The 19609-nt window shown below is 35.9% G+C and overlaps 1 protein-coding gene across 9 annotated transcripts in view; it reads right to left on the reverse strand.

Annotated features, from left to right (window-relative positions):
* LRRC7 (leucine rich repeat containing 7) overlaps positions 1-19609 on the reverse strand; it is a 577334-nt gene that overhangs the window by 96158 nt on the left and 461567 nt on the right. For 6 of the 9 annotated variants that reach the window (XM_055117394.2, XM_034967334.3, XM_055117378.2 and 3 more), the window contains 4 exons: positions 14624-14735; positions 14232-14412; positions 11060-12740; positions 6757-6897 (listed from right to left, as the gene is read on the reverse strand). In XM_055117394.2, coding sequence (XP_054973369.1) covers positions 6757-6897; positions 11060-12740; positions 14232-14412; positions 14624-14735 — 2115 coding nt within the window. Of the gene's footprint in view, positions 1-6756; positions 6898-7606; positions 9434-11059; positions 12741-14231; positions 14413-14623; positions 14736-19609 lie in introns of those variants that run through there. The other 3 variants (XM_034967349.3, XM_034967343.3, XM_063607302.1) reach the window with 2 other exon arrangements.

Genomic DNA, 19609 nt, shown 5'->3' on the forward strand with positions numbered 1-19609 from the left:
TAGAAAGATCATTAAAAACAATTTACTGACATTTGGTGATGGTGGTGGTGGTGGTGGTGCAGACCAAAAAGAGAATCATGTGCATATTCTTTCCCAAAGGAGTGTAGCTATTGTATATAAATTGAGTAGCTCAGCAGTTAAAATTCTATTAAAGGCTAAAAGGAGCTACTGAAAAATGTTAAAAAAATGAAGCTATCACTGTTGAAATTTAATATTCCAGAGAAAATAATTGAACTGAGGTTCAGCTATTAATTCAATTATTTTTTTGTACCATATTCTTGATATTTTCTTTGGATATTTTAAGGAGTAAGAATGAGTTTTATTTTCCTCATCATATATAACTAAATATAATAACACAGAAAATCATCACAATGCACTATTTCCTTAGCTTCTAAATTCTGCAGGTCTTTAAATATTTCAAAATAATACAGAAGATGGCTGGTGTGATTTAGTGAAAAATCAGAAATTGTATTTGATAAGACATGCAATAATGCTGAGTAGAAGTCTTGTGGAACAAATGCTATGCCCAAAGATGAGTGTGGGTATTCGTGGATTTAACATTCATAATTTTGACTGCTATGAATGATCACAAGTGTCTATTTGATCAAGTAATTTCTAATTTTGCTGAGACATAAACGTGCATGCATATGTATTCCTCCTTCTCTATATCTATATATGTCGGCACATTTGTATGAGTAAGTGCATGCATGTGTGTTCTTATGTATATATGTGTGTATAAACATGTGTGTGCACAGTAGTCACATAAGTGAGTTAAATAAGCTTAGATGGTACAGCAGCTTTGCTAATTGATGGGTGTACAGTATGCTTGTGAAATCACACTTATTATTACAATTATATGAGAGTGGTATTAGAATTTGGCAATTTGCAAAGGTCTCAGGGCATATCTCTTAAGAATACAAGGATCTCTTTTGCTAAATAATTGGCACATGGTTCATAAAGGACATTACCACAGATTCAAAAATCTGCAGTAAAAATTGTTAAAAACAATCTCCCCCAAAGTTTTTCCAGTGAAATTATTGTTATATTATTCATTTCCATCTTATCTTTTGGAAAAAATAGGTATTACAAAGGTAAAAATATGCCAAGCCTGGATCTAAATGACAGTGATTTCATAGGCTTCAATCTGAAGGTGGTAATATAATGCCCAAGTTATTTTTAAACCAGAATTCCATTATAACGAAATTCCACATGAGTACTAAATTATTATTTTGGTAAATTTAGTCACTGTCTATAAGAATTTATTTGGATTTATAGGCTGAAAGCTTTTTTCATAATTAGAAAGGTAAGTGAATCTTTCTTGAGGGACAGGTAGCCAATAATAAATGCAGCAGAATCAACAGAAATTATAGGCATGAGTTGCCCTGAGGTGCAGCATAAATCTTGCTTTGCTTTCAGCAGAAAAAACTGCATTAAATAAGCCCCTAAGTCTTGGCACTAGGGTGAATAAATGCATACCAAATGTTGGTACTATCTGATACTGAGTCATTTGCATATATCCAGAAAGAAAGGACATTAGACATTTAAAAATAGTTTAGGTGCAAATATTGCTATCTAAATTTCTCTAACTCAAAATCTGGTAGGATGAATATCAACTAACTAATTTCAATCAACTTTAGTAAAACAGATAGTGAGGCCAATTTCTTCTATGCAAAATTCTATGATAAGATAATTTATTACATATATTTCTACTATTTTAGCCTTCCCTCACCTGAAATTATAATTAATTTATATTAATGCCTAATTCAATAAGCCAACAAGCAGTGGATGCTATGGTATGCTGTTATGGTGGTAGAAATTAAAGAATGAACAAGAGAAAATTATCAATTTATCCATTATAGAAGAGACCACACTATTTATATTAGCAGCCGGCCACTTGCAGACATGGGGATAGGAAAGGCCAATGATTTTCTCCCCAGCCCTGCTTGTGTCTAGGGCTGCAGTAGCCTGGATGATTAATGAGTTATTTTCTTGGATCCATAACCTTAAGCCTTTCACTGCTACCAAAAATAATTCTTGGTGATACTGAGTGCTCAGGAAATGCAAGTGGATCTGAAAAAGCACAAGATAATTACTGGCATTCATTAAACTCAGCTAACTAAGAAAGCACTAACCTGTAGCACACAGGGCATGATTGGGGTCATGATATGTTTTGGATTAGTTAATATATTCTACTTGTGTATTCTTTTCTCCATCCTATAATATCTACTTCTCTAGATTATTTTGAAGACAATGTGAGGTAATAATGCGTATGGAAGAGCTTTTTAACCTAAGAGTCATGTTCTATGAAAATGTTAGGTTTTACAAACATTTGAGAAAGCATCATCATAGAGTAGAAAGAGTATGTATGTGGGCACCAGGCAGAAGCAGATTTAAATTCTACCTACTACTATGCTAAGTGCAGGAGTTATGACAGTGAAACAGTGACAATACAGGTGAGTTCTTTTGTGTGACACATGAGCCTCAGTTTCCTCATCTATACAATGGAGATAAATATGTACTTTGAGGGTTTTATGAGTTGCAAGACAAAATATAGTTAAAGTACCTCACAGCACCAGGTACGTAGTAGATTCTCAATAAATCCTTGTCTTTATTATTCTCCCAGTGGAAATATCTATCCATTCTACCATTAATTTTGATATTAAAAATGCTGGTTTGAACTAGCATTTTACAATTTGTATTTCTCTATGACAACATAAAATTTCAAGACGATAGCTAAGCTTAATTACAAATAAAACACATCCAAAGAAGCACATGGAACCATTAATAACATCATAGAAAGTTGCCTTATATGCTTTTTGGAAAGGCAGTAAATAAATGATAAATGAATAAATGAATGACTGAATGAATGAATAAAAAATCAATAGAAAATACTAATAATTCTATAATTTAATAAAAGATTTATATGTTCTAAATGTTCTGATTCCTAAGTATTACTAAATTTTCTGGGAAATTAGCATAAGCATCTAAATAAATGAATATATTAAGGAAATTAAATTAATTAAACTAATTTTGTTATATTTGTTGGCATTTTCTTAATATCTTAAAGAGTTCTATAAAATTATAGAAGATGTAATTTACTCTTTATAGTGTAGAAAGCCTATATTTAGCTTGTAATACATGAAAAATGTACCATACTTGATCTGACATGTAATAAATATGAAAAAATGAAAAATATTTAAAATACATTGCAAAATCTTGAAGAGCGCTCCCTTTTTGTTCATATAAATATTCACTATGTAAATAGTTTATCAAGTGCAGAGTTCTTCAAGCTTCATTCACAAATAATTATATCCTTTAATTAGTTTATTACAAATTTGTTTAAAGACAGCCTTGGTGCAGGACAAGAAATATAAAAAAGTTTCTTCTTTGTCCTAGTTGCAAGAGGCAAGCCTTGGCAAACAGAGAGGGTGGGGATACATGTTTCCTTCGGAGAGCAGCACCTGCACAAATGGATACTACAACTCCATTTCCAGTGCTTAAATTCTAACAGGTGAAAACATTAGATTCCTTAGGAAACTTCCTTCATTCTTTCTAGGACACCCCAGAGTCATTTGCCACAGCATCTAACTAGAGATAGCCAGTATTATCATTCAATAATTTTATGAATAAAAGAGACAGCTTCAGAATTTCCACAGGAGAAGAAACATTTATGTCAATTTTATTTACTGAAAATGTTTGTTTAAAAATTGGTCTTACCCTATATTTTAGTACAGTTCTTATGGCTAATGAGTATTTAGGGGCTGCAAAGAAGTCTTAAGGACCTGAGACGGTAATTTTTACTATCTTAAGTAGAAAGATAAACATGTTATAACAGATTTTTATGCATTTCTAAATCAAAGTTAAGTAATTTTTGCCTATCTCCTCTCCTGGGGAGAAGGGTTCAGGGAAATTGAACCTCAATCATGGGACCTGTTAGCAATGGTCAGTGGCGCCCAGGAGGAATAATTGGAGAGACTGCATTTTAAAGAGAGTTTGACTCTAGAGTGTGGCAGAAAAACCTAACAAATTTTCAAATGAAAGCTCTGTACAAGAGACGTATCAGGGTACAAAAGTGAAGGGACAGAGGCTTAGACTGGAATTCGTGGGAGGAAGCAGAACCCAGAGCTATTATTGCAGCTGATTAACTATCCAGTGCTGATAAGGTTCCTGCATTGGTGATGGGGTGGGAAAGCTGTCCCAGATGCCTAAATGCTTAAAGTTTATAGGACTTAAAGTGGTAAGTTTTGGATCATAAAATCTTTTGGAGTAATGCGTTACTTGCCCTGCTTATGTATCTTTTTCCTCCCTTGCCTTCTCTATTTTTCTTCTTTTTTTGGTGCAGATAATAAAATATTGACGATCATTTATTTTGAGGTGGAGTCTTTCAATACTTGAATGATTCTTGATTTGCAATTAATGTAGCTTCCAAAGAGAATTCGTTTTGGTCATCTCTGTGCTCAACTGAGGATTATTGAAAGTCCCCAAATATAACTCTGTATTATTTCTTCTTAGAGTTCGCAGTAATAGTGAGTCCATTCTCTAGGGTACCCCAAATGACATCAGGAAATTAATATGCTAATACAGTGATATCTAATTTATATCTGGAGAGTAATTTAGATGTTAGGAAACACTGTTTCAAGTGTATTGGCATTTTCAGATACTGTATATATCTATATTGTCATACAGATTGATAAGTAAATATGGCCAAAAATTAAGCCAAATGGGGCATCTTCATATGATATAACTTCAGGGGGGTTCAGGCAATAGCTTCCATCATGCCAAGATCTCTTTAATTTGTTCACTGAATTTTGAAATTCATTTTTTTTAGTTTAAAGGTTTGATATGGTTTGGCTGTATTCCCATCCAACTATCACCTTGAATTGTAATAATCCATATGTGTCAAGGGTGGGGCCAGGTGGAGACAATTGAATCATGGGGGCAGTTTCCTCCATACTGTTCTCATGGTAGTGAATAAGTCTCATGAGATCTGATGGTTTTATAAATGGGAGTTCCCCTGCACAAGCAATCTTGCCTGCTGCCATGTAAGATGTGACCTTGCTCCTCCTTCGCCTTCCACCATGATAGTGAGGCTCCCCCAGCCATGTGGAACTGTAAGTCAATTAAACCTGTTTCCTTTACAAATTACCCAGTCTTGGGTATGTCTTTATTAGCAGTGTGAGAGCAGACTAATACAAGGTTTGATTTCTATTTAATTAGCAAGCCCTATAAGAAAGGTGCCTATTTAAAGTTGTGATATCTCATCTATTCCTTAATGCAGTTAAGTTTCAAGGTCTTTTTGAAAACTGGTTTTGTTTTAGGGAAGAGGATGAGAGTCTTGGGCATCTGAGAGGACATGAAGAACAGGTTCCATTAAAGTAGGAACTCAAGTAAAAATAGTCATGCTGATGGTGTGTTGGAGCCAATTTGTACTGGCTCATGAGAGTCAACTGCACGTGAATCTTCCCAATTCTAAGTTCAGTCACATTAAGTTGGTACCTTGAAATTAGCCATAGGGAGAGTATTTATATTGCTGATGTTGGCAGATACCACAAATCAAGGCCTTGTCTTTCTCCTTGGAGAGAAAGTTACCAGCACTCCACTGGTCCTGCAGTATAGACCGGGCACAGCAAAAACAACATTCAAAAGTTTTCAATTTAGTGTTTTTTTTTTTTTTAAAGTTACGGTGAGTGATAAAAAAGCTGTGGCTATAAATGTCTTCTTGATTTTGTTATTCTACTCACAGTATGAACCAAACTGTCCATGGTTTGGGAATGTTATTAAAAAACTAGATTAACAATAAAACAGGAATTTGAGGTCTTATGACCCTCATTTTGATGGGGTGAGTCATAATGTTCATTCACTTTATTAAGAGGGAAGAAGTGTTTAGAAGTTACTGTCATTCTATTATCCCTACTTTGCACTGCTTTTTCATAAAAACTTACTAGGCTAATGACTATATAAATATATAGGCATAATGACATACTGTGAAAATGACTCATTGGTTTCCACTAAAATGTAACTAAGACAGAAGGCATTAATCGATCTAAATGTAAAATGTGCATTCTCAGTTTTGGCTGAATTAAACAAACAGAAATTTTCCTTTAACAATGGAAATGTTTCCTCTTGCAGTATATTCCCTTTCAGTGTTCCCACATTTTCATCTAATACCATGCAAACTTGCTACTTTTCCACTAACCTTGTTTCCTAAGCCACAAACTTGTTTCTCATATTTTTCTTCTGTGTTACAGTTCCCGCAAAAAAATGGGCTGAAGAAGCACTTATAAGTACCAGCTACTTAATTCTCCTCATTTAGGAATCTATGTCTTTTCCAAAAGAATCAGTTGAAATCCAACAATAATTTTGAGCTCTGTTCTCAGAATGCATCACCAGGACGATAGGACTATCTCCAAAAAAGTAAAAAACATATATATAAACACAAAATAAAGAAAAACAAAGGAGGAAAAAAGGAAATGAATAATAAGAAAAATGAACCTTGAAGCAACACAAAAAGCCATGTACCTGCTCAATCCAAAAAGCAAAGCTCAATCCAAAAAGCAGGAATCTGATAATCAGTCCAGCTACAAATATTCATTTAGCGGCTAAGAGTTCAGGCTCTACATTACTTGCCCTTGTGCTTTTTGGACTCATAGGAGCCTATAGTAAGCAGGGTTGTATGTATAGCCTAAACACATTAAGTGAACAAACAACATTAATTGGCTTTGGTATGCTGACACATGTAGGGCAGTCCATACTTACTTTCTGAAGAGGTAGTTCTTGATGATCAAATTTAGACTTAGTCTGCAAGTTTAAAGTCATGCTTCTGCCTGCATGCATTGCTGAAATACCTCCATAGGGCAGCATGCCAAGGTTAACTGTATTGTGTTTGTAAGCAGCATTCTGAGTAGAGGAAATAATCATGTGACAGGGTGTGAACACATGCTCAACAAACTGATAAATTACATGAACATGTTTAAATTTATAACATTTAACTTTAGGCAGGCAAACAGTAACTTTTTAAAAAAACATGCACTTGATCAGACAGAAGCATACAGTAAACAGTGTTAGTTATGCACATAATGAGTACCATCCAAAACTACAGAAAAGACAAAAAGCAAAGAAGATACATTCTGTTTTACATCTGCTGCTAACTCAACGTCATAAATTCTGTCTCTTATACATCGTGATAGTAGTGACTTTGGACAAGTATTATTCGTCTGTGGTAGTCTATTCATTTAAAAATTCGAACAGTGAGATCTTAAATTTTACCAGTTGCAGATCTTTGTTCTCTTTCACATTGTGAGATCATCACTTGTGAAAGACAAATATTAGTTTCTAATTTTGTCTTAAGCTAATGCATTGCAATGTTAAAGCCAAAATCAGTCTCCTTCATTGCTCAGTCTGTAGGCATAATTACAGCAACTCAGAAAAACAGCTGGTCAAAATGCCATTTGAGCTTACCATAGGCTTGATTGAACTTACTTATTAATTCAGCTAAACCAATCAAATACATTTTATGTGGATCCAAATATTCTATTTTTTGTTTCTTAAAAATTATATTTTAAACTAAAGAAATTTCATAGTAATATTAAAGCAATTATAATTTATTGATTTATTAATGCTAATTATCTAATATATACAAATACCTATAGAACACTCTGGTGGTATTTGCATTTAAGTGACTGATAGATAATTTTTTTCCTATAAAACTTTATTTGAAAATTAGATGTAAAATTTTAGATACCCTGTTATCAAATTGTTTGCACAGTACAATCTCCTCCTTCAATCTACAATGGAAATGTAATCATTGACAGCATTTGGCCCCTTTAAGTAATTCTCTCATTTTGGAAAAAAAAAAAAATCACAGAAGTTAACTTAGCACACTTTTTCTAAGCCAAATATTACTGAACATTAGCAGCAGGCAGGTATTCTATTCTGAGAGCAATATTATCAAAGTAATGATTTTTAGCATCAAAGTTTCATTGAGTGAAGCTGAAAGATTATTATACTCCTGATTGTGTGCTTGTCTACCAATCATATTTGTTATGGATTCATTATTATTTCATATAGAGATTTTCCATTGTCACCATGCCAAAATTGAAAAAGACACTGAACATCTCAATCTAGCACTTGGAAAATTCCTTAAGGTTTAAAATTCCTCCAGTCTAGTGCTCTCTCAGCTTCTGCAGAACAGAAGCAGTCTCAGACATATGGGTTCATGTTTTAAATTCCCTGTCATAGTGTGGCTCTGCAGTGAAAGCATGGGTCTTGTGGTTAAACTAAAAGAGGAAACAAGCATCTTTTATCTAGGGTAGTTCTTGGAGCTGCCTCTTCAAGGTCAACACTTAGATCTTTCACCAACATTATGTTGAACTGTTAAGCTTATCCAATGTCCAAGTCTCTAGGCAATTGTCTTTTACGTAGAATGGACAGAGATCTTGTAATTTCTTGTGTAACTATTTGATTTTCAGGGTTCAAATGACCCAATTAAATTTCACTGGGAAAGAAGCACATTATTTCTCTGGTGCAGTCTGCCTTTGGACAGAATGTTAAGTAGCACAGCTATGTCGAAACTGGTTTTACATAATAAGCCCGTGCTTCAGTACCCTGAATTCATCTTGTTGAGTAGCTGGGAAGTTTTATGAAAGATATAGCCTGAATAGCTCAGTAACTCAACTGAAAGACAGAAAGAAATGTGACTTGGAGAAAACAAAAGAAAGAGCTTCTAGGATCTGATGACTCAAAGCAATACTCTAAGGTAAGTTAATTTCTTGGAATTAAATGAGAAGCTATTGAATGTACATTGAAATTCCTTTGAAAAATGAAAGACACCTAGGGAACTGTACACAAACAGAGGTTGTATGAAGATCAACTCAGAAGGGAAGTGTCATCATAGCAATGAAAAATACATGAGTTTGCTTTTTGTTATCTGGGATAGGCAGGGCCTCCAAACTTTTGCTGATTCAAATCTCTCTCCCCTAACCCTATATTCCTACTTAAAATTCTTGCTTCATCTAGAGGAGTCGCCCACTTTTCAGTCGCTGGGGTCAAAGGAGAGGAACCATTGATCTGGGACACCAGTAACTAAGTGATGGAACCAAATGCTTAGAATTTTATCTTTTCCTTTTCATTAGTTGTTTTCACTCATTCCTCTGTTGCCTCAAATTACTAGTCATTGTACATATGCTCCAAAAAGCTTCTTATAACCTTTCTTGACTAGTTCATCTTACCCTGTTACGTATGGTCGTGTCTACACGAGGCCAGAGTTCCCAAACTGTACTGTATTATTTGGCCCCAAATATTTTCGCCCTCCAAGTTATCTGTCTACATGGAGGGTATACTTGAGGTAAGGCATGGTGACAACCGACCAGGTGTCTCCCACTGACAGCCAGTCATGAGGCTTTGATGAGGCTCCCTTCAATGGGACTGAGCAAACCTATTTGAAACAGACATTCTGATGAAATATTTTGCAAGGCAGAACGAATTTCCACATTGAGAAACTAACACCCACACCCACATTTATTAGTTCACTCCTTCCCTAAAAAAAATTGTTTTCTTGTCATGTAGACACGACCTACAAGCAATATAATTATTTGAAAAGAGTAAACCTGTAAACATAAAATTCAGTATTAAAGAAATACCTAATAAATGCAGTGACCTGTGCTTTTAGCAGGACACCAAATAAAATAATAAAACTATTGAGTGAGACAATGCGATAGTATATTATTACCCAGATCCCCAATTTACACTGAGCATTCAGCCCTAGAAAATGAGAACAAAAAGCCCCATTTTCACAAAAAAGATCTTTAAGATTCTAATGTCAATGCAGAGCACATTAAGCCCTCTACCCTAAAAGCCACAAAGTACACTGAATGACGATGGTCAATTGAAGATAGTTCTAGAAAATGAGTACAGGTTTCTCTTAGAGAGATTCAAACAGGCAACAAAATGTAATTCTAGGCATCATATGATTTTTTTTTCTGTCCCTGATCCCTGCATATTACATGCTTTATTGTGGACACAATTTATTTATTTTTTCCCCAAGACAGAGTCTCACTTTGTCACCCAGGCTGGAGGGCAGTGGTGTGATCTCAGCTCACTGCAACCTCCACCTCCTGGGTTCAAGCAATTCTCCTGCCTCAGCCTCCCAAGTAGCTGGGATTACAGGCATGCGCCACCATGCCTGGCCAATTTTTTTTGTATTTTAAGTAGAGATGGGGTTTTACCATGTTGGCCAGGCTGGTCTCGAGTTCCTGACCGCCCGCCTCGGCCTCCCAAAGTGCTGGGATTACAGGCATGAACCACCATGCCTCGCCTATTGTGACTCAATTTTTAACTGAACTAGAATTAATTTTCTTTTTTGCTGCAATATACATACTAATTTTTTGTTTGTTGTCTTCATAAAGACATCAACTATTTTTGTTGTCTGTAGTATAATCTGAATTTAAATATTTCTTTCTATATAAAAACCAACATTCTAAATGGCAGGATTTTTATTAAATAAAATAATGTGTAGGAGGGCATTCAATCCCTGCTTATTTTTCTGTTTCTTGTTGGGAAAATTATTGCTCATTAGAAATAATAACTAGTAGTCCCATAGCAGTAACTATGTGCAAATTTTATAAACAAATTAGGCCTGACTTTAATATAAGTGAGTCCATCCAGAAACGGGGGAAATATCCACTTTTTATAGGTTCAATAAAAATCATACTCTTTAGGTCACTAGAGAACAGTTTTGCGTCCTAGGAGAGGCATTTTGCCTTAATGGCTAGAAAGCATTTGAAGCACCATCCCCTCTAATGGAGTTGAATTCTTTCTTACTAAAAATATTTGGGTTAGGTTTGATGAATAATTCACCTGCAGGTTATGAACTCTCAAAGAGCATTTAGCCACATCCATGAAAAACTATTATGATCCATTTTCCCCACAATATAAAGATAAATAAAATACTGATCATCTAATTCATTCATGTAGTTCATGCTTCACTACATGTGCTTAGAAATGCCAATAAAGTAACACTAAAGGCAGGAGGGATATTCTTACAGAGAAACACCAGACATACCCTGTCTAACCGTCTAGCTTCTATATGTCTAAGCAGCTGTTGTCTCCAGTCTGCAGGCATTTTACCACAGCTCTCCTCTCCCTTCACAGGAGTAGGCCTCGTCTTTAAATCACTGTTATCTGATGGCTTGTCACCATAGTTACCCAAGTTATAGTCAGATGGTATTTTTTCCAAAAGAGCTGCCATAGTAGGCCTAGCTGAAACTGGCCTGGTTTGGGAGGCACCGTAACTCTCTGTACTGTAGCTTCTCGCAGACAATGGCCTCCTTTGGGTAAGGTTTTTAACCGGAAAACTTCCCGCCTGAGCTTTCACTTCTTGATATGAAGGGTGTTCATCTTCATACCTGCCATTCCTTTTCAGGAACTGGGACTCAGTCACTGTAACGCTGCTTTGGCGATCCAGCCCTCCCCTATATGGGGGTCTGCCGTACCTATCAGTTGGGGGCAGCTCATGAGGCTCATTGACCCTTCTAAACATGGCCATTTCTGTGGCGCTCACCAGGGAGTCGGCCCTTCTCAGGAAGCCCGCCCTGGCCCCTTGGCTTGCGAACTGGGCATTCACCACAGCATCCTCATTCACAGATGGCTGAGAAAATGAAAACATTTGCTCCATCGGTGGGTATCCTCTGTAAGCTCTAGGACTAATCAAATCCTTGGCGATGTTTTTGCTGGCCTGTTGCACGTACTCGGGATTGTGTTGAAAAGGGGGTGGTATCCTCTTTTCGGCTTTCACTTCCACTGATCCTTGAGGATTGAAGCTTTGGTCAAACTGATAGACTTTTTTTGTCATAGAAGCTTTTTGTTGTTGTGGCCCCTTACTACTTCCGTAGGTGAGCATCTCATCATCCAGCATTGGGACTGACTGGCTTCGAGACATACTGGACATACCATGCTCTGGTCCCAGCATCTTATCTGGTCGTTCGTGGCTTCCTAAGTGATCACTCCCAGAAGCATAGTTTTCTAATGGTATGTTATACACCTTATATGTACCAATGTCAATCTCATCGATACTCTGTGACTTTTTGAATTTATTAGACTTGATATCTTTCATTAGGGGGGAAAGCCTCTCTGTGCTTTTGCTAATTGAAATAACACCTTTAGAAGATTCCGGGCGGCAGTGGATTTGAGAAAAGACATTACTAAGACTCCTGTTGGGATTGGAATCATGATACTCCCATGGTACGCCTGGAGAAAAAGGACTAGGTATTTCAGTAGATTCCTTTATATGTTCTTTCCTTTCAGGCAATGGGCTGGTAGTGGGGGTTGTCTCTAATTTGGAAGGAAAAGCGGTCCTGTCTTCAAACGGACTAGGGGTTCTGGTCCAATTCTGCCAAGGATTGGAAGGAGGCACTTCTGTTTCTGGTGTGTGTCTGTGTGTAGACTGCTCGAGTTCCAGGGGAACACCAACAATCCTGTCTTGCCTGATCAAAGGCCTGCGTCCATGCGAAGATGTGCTTCTAGATTTCGAACTTAAGAGAGGATTACTGTTGGCATTCTCGGCTGTGGTTTCCTCAGCAACAAACCCTGTGTTGTCATAATGCGAGCCATCAGTCCAGTTGTCAGTGAAAGTATCACTCATGGGCAGCCGGTCAGGACGCTGTGGTATATTGCCTGGGGGAACAGCCTCCCGCTGGCTGAGTAATGGCTTCGAATCAAGAGGCTGTGGGAAAGATGGTGCAATCCTGTGAACACAATGGGAAGAAGAAATTGAAAAGGACGAAGAGTTGGGTCTTTGGCAGAAAGAGAACAAGCAGCAAAGAGGGCCATCATCCTTTGTTTAACTGATCAGTAATCCTCACCTGACTTATGATTAAGATAGTATTATTATTTCATATTTTAAAAATCCATCCCTTTATCCTGCTTTAACTTTTATTTTTTCCTAGTAATAATCACCTTCTAATATACTATATAATTTACTTATCTATTACGTGTATTGTATCTTGTATTGTGTCCTCTGCTAGAATATAAACTCACAATGGTAGAGATCTTTTTCTCTGCAGGCCTAGACTAATGCCTGGCACATAGTAGGTATTAAATACACATTTGTTGAAGGAATCGATGAAGGAAATATGTAGTTCTTAAGTAATGGTCTTGAAACCTGACTGATAATTAGAATCATATGATTCCTGATACCCATTCCTGGAGATTCTGATTTGGTACATTTCAAACTATTGGCTGAGAGTACCTTTCTTACAAATGCTTGGTGTATCTGATGAATCTAAATTGTCTTCAGATGACTTTTATTTGAAGGTCAGGTTTTGAAGACACTAAATGCTATTGTATAGGGAGCATATTCAGGTATGTTTTGTAGAATGTAAATTATATTATGACTTTAGATCATTGACATGTTTGTACCACTGACCATGTTATTTCTAGCAGATACTGAGACAATGCAAATAATGAATTTACAAACTGAAAGAGTTATGATTTTTATTATGAGCATCAATGATTAGGAAAAGTTACTCATGAATTACTAAAGAAGAGATTGCCAACAGTGGCAATATTATCAGTAAAATATGAGTAAAAGTTATTGACTACCTATATAACAATTTTAATTTGCTATTTGTAGTGTAAAACATAGCAACAAGTTACAAAATGGAATTAGAACTGGGAAAACAGTGCCTTATTGAGTCACTTTATTGTGCTCTGTGTGTGGTTTTTGTTTTTTCATCTGTAAAATTAGAGTAATATAGAGGAGGAGGCATTTTGGAAAGATTAAGTACTTAAAAATACATCCTGACTTTTCCAGGTGGTGATAAAATTATGATGACGATAGCAATGAAAATTTATTGAACACTTACTCTGGACCAGACACCTAAGTGTTTTACTGGCATTTTATTTTAATTCATAATGCCATTTTGTATGTTAAAACATCCATGTCTCATCAATAAGTATCAGTGGGCAAACACATTTTTTTTTATTTTTTAAATTTTTTGTTCTACCATCTCATCCTGATAACTCCTACCATGTCTTCCTTAACCAATGGCCTCTCCCTGTAAGGTGGATTCATCTGTTCCTGGCAGTCCCAGGCGAACAACATTTGCTTACCTGCCCCTTCTGTCTTCTATGCCACTTGTGTGCTGAATACAATTCCAAAATTAAGAAGATTCCATTTTTTAAAAAGTTGCTGAAAATAAACGTTTGGGAACAAAAGGAGGGAATTCTAAACACACCTGTTACCCCACAAAGAATTATGTACTGCATCTTTAGCTGTTGTCTGCAAGGACCCCACTTTAACCCGGGTATTAGAGGATCCTGAGGAAGCCTGGGAAGGCGAGTAGTCTGAGTAAGTGCCTGAGGAAACACTGTTATTCAGACAGTGAGTTTTGTCAACTTCAGACTCATCAGTTGATTCTGAAATTTAAAGGGGAAAATGTTATAATGCTATGACAGTGACAATTACACGGAAAAGCAAGTATGAAAAATGGAAACCATACCGATTAAGGTTAGAAATGCATATTTGTAAAACATTTGTATAGAATATGGTGTATCATAATTTACAACTGGCGATTCATCATGCACATGCATTTGTAGCATATTTTCCACATTGGGTTCACAGTGTTACCTTTTTTGTCCTTCCCTAGCAGAACAAGTTTGGGTGGGTACAGAGGGGTCTCAGCTAATGAAGGGTGAAGTTCCCCAATCCTCATTTCATTAGCTGGATGAACAAAAGAATCCTGAGAGATATAATAATACAGGACAAGGAAAGTAAACATTTAAACAATGGTTAACCAAAGTGGCAGTATCTTTATTTGGCTCAGATTAAAAAATGTGACTCTAGAATTCAGTTCACTGTGAGGCACTGGGAGAAATAAACCATATGTATCTCTGAGTTAAGCATTAAATTTTTTTTTTCTAATGTAAGTGAGTCCATTTATTCATCAATTTTTCTTGCATGTTGTTTATATGCCTGGCACTGTGCAATGAACTGTGGAGGTTCCAAAGAAAGACAAAATGTGGCTGGTGCCCTCTGGGAGTTTATAATCTAGTTGGAGAGATGAGCTATAACTCATTAGAACACCAGACTGAATTATGATAAGCCATATATGAGCAGTATGATTCACACAAATATGATATATACACATGTAATTGTTCTAAGTGGTTAACTCTAAGAGTTTTAAGAGGAAAGTATATCACTGACCAATTAAGATTTTTTTTTTTTTTTTTTTTTTTTTTTTTTTTTTTGGTGCATCCCTAGCTACATTACTTCACTGTCGGGTCCTATAAATCCTGCTCTTCTCACCGCTTTCCTCCTAACTTTCTATTGTATCCCAGGTGATCATCTCCTCAATTTCTCAAGTTCTATCATGTGTTCTTCCAGAGGTTCCTGGTTTTCTCACACCTAATCTAGCATGCTAAATCTTCATTCTATATCCCTTCTTTGAGTGTAACAAGCAACATCGATACACGACTATAACTTCATAATGACAAATAAACATGTAGAAAACCCAAGATTTTAAACTTCCACAATTCAAATTACTATTTTCAGTTAACCAGGCAGGGTGGAGAGCATTAGGGGAAGGTAAAATACCAAATTCTCACTTTCTTCTAGATACAAAAATGCATTATCTATGCCCATAAGTAGTGATATATATTTATGCATAGCAGCTATCGTTATGTCTTCTTTTCCCTTAAAATTAATTTTAATTCAAATGAGAATTTTCAGCTTTTTAATTCATTAGTATCTTGTGAGTTTGGGGCACTAATGTAAAATATTTAGAAATATTTTGTTAAATCAGAGAAAAAAATATACTTGAGGACAAAAATATTGTAAATTTAAAAAGTCCTGTCTTAAAAGTAATCGGTTGGTATAATGAACAGGCAGAAACTCTTACTATAAATTTTATATATTGCCAAGGACCCCCGTAGTGACATGCTCAGGTCTTTGGTTATTGCAGAGAAGCACGTCTTGATTTAAGTTCTATCTTTTGGGATTCTTTTGGGTTAGGCTTGTATGGAAATATTTGCCTGAAAAACCTGGGTATATCTGTTACTTGTTAATTTTTTAAATAGAATATTTCAATAAAAGAAAAGGGAAAGATCATTTAGTCCAACACTTTTGTTTTCTAGAGGCGGGTTCTGAGACTCAGCTTAGGCCTAGGTTACACAGATGATTAGACGAAGACCCAGCACTGCAGCAGGATTCTCCTGGGCTCCATTCCAGTGATCTTTCCTTACCTTGTGCTGCCTCCTGGTGAGCTCAGCTGTGAGCACACAAAGAACTTAAAATGAGGTATCAGATTGCAAAGAGGAACAGGAAAAGGAGTAGAATGGAAAATTCAGTAGTTGAAGAGGCTATATTTGCTACTCAAAGGTGTTCTATGTGATACTGTGTATGCCATATTGCCTATCCTAAGTAAAGCTCATTTTTCACACGGGCTTCACAGAGGAAAGATAACTACTCAACAAAAGAAATTAATCGCTGACTTTTTTTTTTATAAATCCTTTTAAAGAGGCCATATTTTCTTTATTTTGATTGATTTTGAAAATTATTTCAGAGGGTACATATTATTCATTTTGATTGATTTTGAAAGTTAGTTCAAAGATTTAGCATAAGAAATGTATGACAGTTTTAAGGTGACAGAATGGAGGATAAAAGCCTTTATATACCTTTGGAGAAATTTATAAGAAGATATGAGTTTGAGAAACAGTACCCTGAAAGGCATAAAATATGCTGACTTGCCAAAAAATTTGTTACAAGGTGTCATATTTTCATCCTATTTCTATTTTTATATTTTATTAATCAGGTCACCTTGGGCAAGTCAGTGTACTTCTCTGGGCATTATCATCATTAAAATAAAGGTAATCAGTAATAGGAATTAGTGCCAATTCCTGTCTAGTACTAACATTCTATGAATCTAAAGGTAAGTTATTTGTTGAAATAATAATTTAAAAATATTCCTATGATACCTAATTACAAGAATGGGAATTTTGTTTTATTCAAAAGAGAAACAAAAATAGAATAGAAACACAAAAAAGCAAACCAAATAGTTGTACAAGTACAGAATGTTAACATAATTATGGGTTTTGCTTTTTTCCCTTATGTTCTACACATTCAGTACTCAGGTCATCTTGTTTGTATTGATTTGACTTTCAAACTTGTATACCAAAATTATGACCGGAACTCTGCATGGTAGCTCTGGTTTGACCCAGGTTCAAGTTTCTGATCCTGTTTCAGAATTTCTATTGTGAATCAAAAACAGCCTTAGTGACCAGGAAGAGAGGATGATTATCAGCTAATTATGAACTTGTATTTCTTCTTAGAAGGACATTATTGAAACAAGAATGATGAATTTGCACTGATCTGAGTAGATTCTCTTACCCTTATGAACGAAGTGATGATGATGATGATGACAATGATGATAATGACGACAATGATGATAATGGCCATAAATTACATGGCACTGATTACATCTGCTGCGGTGCTGCTATGCTAAACACTCTATCTATATTATCCTTGTTAGTTATTTAAAAGACAACCTTATTTTTTATCATTATGTGGTATTTATTTATTATCATCATTTTTTGTTCTGCAGATAAGGAAATGGAGGCTCAGTGAGGTAAAATCGTAATTCTAAGTCACAAACCTAATAAGTGGTAAAGCCAAAATTTGAACTGGGATCTGTGCTACTCAAAGATCTATGTGATACTGTGTATGCTGTATTGTCTATCCTGAGAACAGCTCATTTCTCACATGGGTTTCACAAAGTAAAGTTAACTATCCAACAAAGGAAATAAATCACTAATTTTGTTTCTATAAATTCTTTTATAGAGGCTAGAGGAATTGAGTTCCTTTTGGAAAAGTGGGCAAAGTTTTGGGGACTACTTCTATGGGCAACGACAGAGGAAATTTTTGGTAGAAAACAGAATTTAGTGGGTATTCCATTGTAAGTACATTGAACCATATTTTCTTTCTGGTGAGGAGACAGAAATGAGAGGGAAAGAAAAGGTAAAATGTCCTTTTTCTCACAATTGCCCTTCCACTGTTCAAACTGCATCTTGGCTGCTACTGCCATAAAGAAAAGAAGCCTCAGGAAGAAGTCAAAGGAAAGAAAGCAAGCTTATTTCTGAGCTTTTGAGAGTCTAGGCCTAGCATGAATAAAAGTAATTTAAGGAAAATTTTGAGGGTAATCGACAATTCTCTGTTACTGGAAGAAAGATGTTCCTCTATAGAAAAAAACTGGGCTGAGTCCCCTAACAAAGGGAAAAATGCAGAACATTTTTGGATGGTGAACAGGTATCTTGGTAGTTACTTGCAGAAGGATTAAAGGAGGATGGGGAAGGAATTGGCACATAATTCTCTTGAAAAAGAAGAGGGAATTATTTACTGTAGGCTTCCTCTGTGTCAATAACTGTGCTTGGAGCTGTATATAAATAGGTGTTACCATATTTTCTGTTTTGTGCTTTTTTTTTTAAGATAAAGAAACCAAGGATCAGAAAGGTTTTAGAGACTTGACTTGTCAAGGTCACAAGGTGGAGCCAAGATTTCAATTCATGTCTGCTAGATTTAAAAGCCCTACCCCTTGATTCTCAAACTGTACTCTGAGGCACCCATGGGTGTTGTTGCAATTAACAGGGACACTGTGAGTTACATTAAATGTTTGAGGGAAACGAAGCAATAATTGACATTAGACAGACACTGTGCAAATGGCTAGCTTGAGGTAGCTCTCAGTTACAACATTAGATCGCACATTCTTTTTGATGAAAATCCTTGGCTGGGAGTGGAGGCTCACGCCTGTAATCCCAGCACTTTGGGAGGCCAAGGTGGGTGGATTATGATGTCAGGAGATCGAGACCATCCTGGCCAACATGGTGAAACACCGTCTCTACTAAAAATACAAAAATGAGCTGGCTGTGCTGGCACGTGGCTGTAATCTCAGCTACTCAGGAGGCTGAGGCAGGAGAATCGCTTGAACCAGGGAGTCGGAAGTTGCAGTGAGCTGAGATCGCACCACTGCACTCCAGCCTGGCAACAGAGCAAGACTCCGTCTCAAAAGAAAAAGGAAAAAAAAAAAAAAGAAAATCCTTGTGAAGCTGGGTTTTTGGTGGTTGCTGTGATAAAAAACCAAGTGGCATTTGAAAATCAATGATAAACAGAAATTAAAATTGTGGTGTCTACTATGATTCCTAGCTGTGAGAAGATAGGTGGTGTTTAACAGGTGCATGTATGCCATTAATATTTTGGCTTTGATTTCTTAAGAATAAGGTAAAAATATTATTTTATCTTTCAACTTATGTGTATTGATTTTTTCAAATGACCACAAAGTAGGGCATAAATATTTACTAAGCTGTTTGGATATAACAACTTAAATGAAACTCCTAGGTATTTATTTTGGTCTAGGATCACCATAACATCACTGAGACGCTGTGGGCATTTATATACCAAGAGTGTATTGAACACATAGGTGATGAAGTGTGGATAGGTATCAATTAATTATTAATTCAAAAAAACTCAGAAATTGTCCTTGATTTCAATGAATATCTAATTGAATGGAGAGACAGACATGTTACCAGAGTCATTATACTGGACTATATCAATCATTCATTTATT

The sequence above is a fragment of the Pan paniscus genome, chromosome 1 (genome assembly GCF_029289425.2).
Source record: "Pan paniscus chromosome 1, NHGRI_mPanPan1-v2.0_pri, whole genome shotgun sequence".
Classification (NCBI taxonomy): Eukaryota; Metazoa; Chordata; class Mammalia; order Primates; family Hominidae; genus Pan; species Pan paniscus.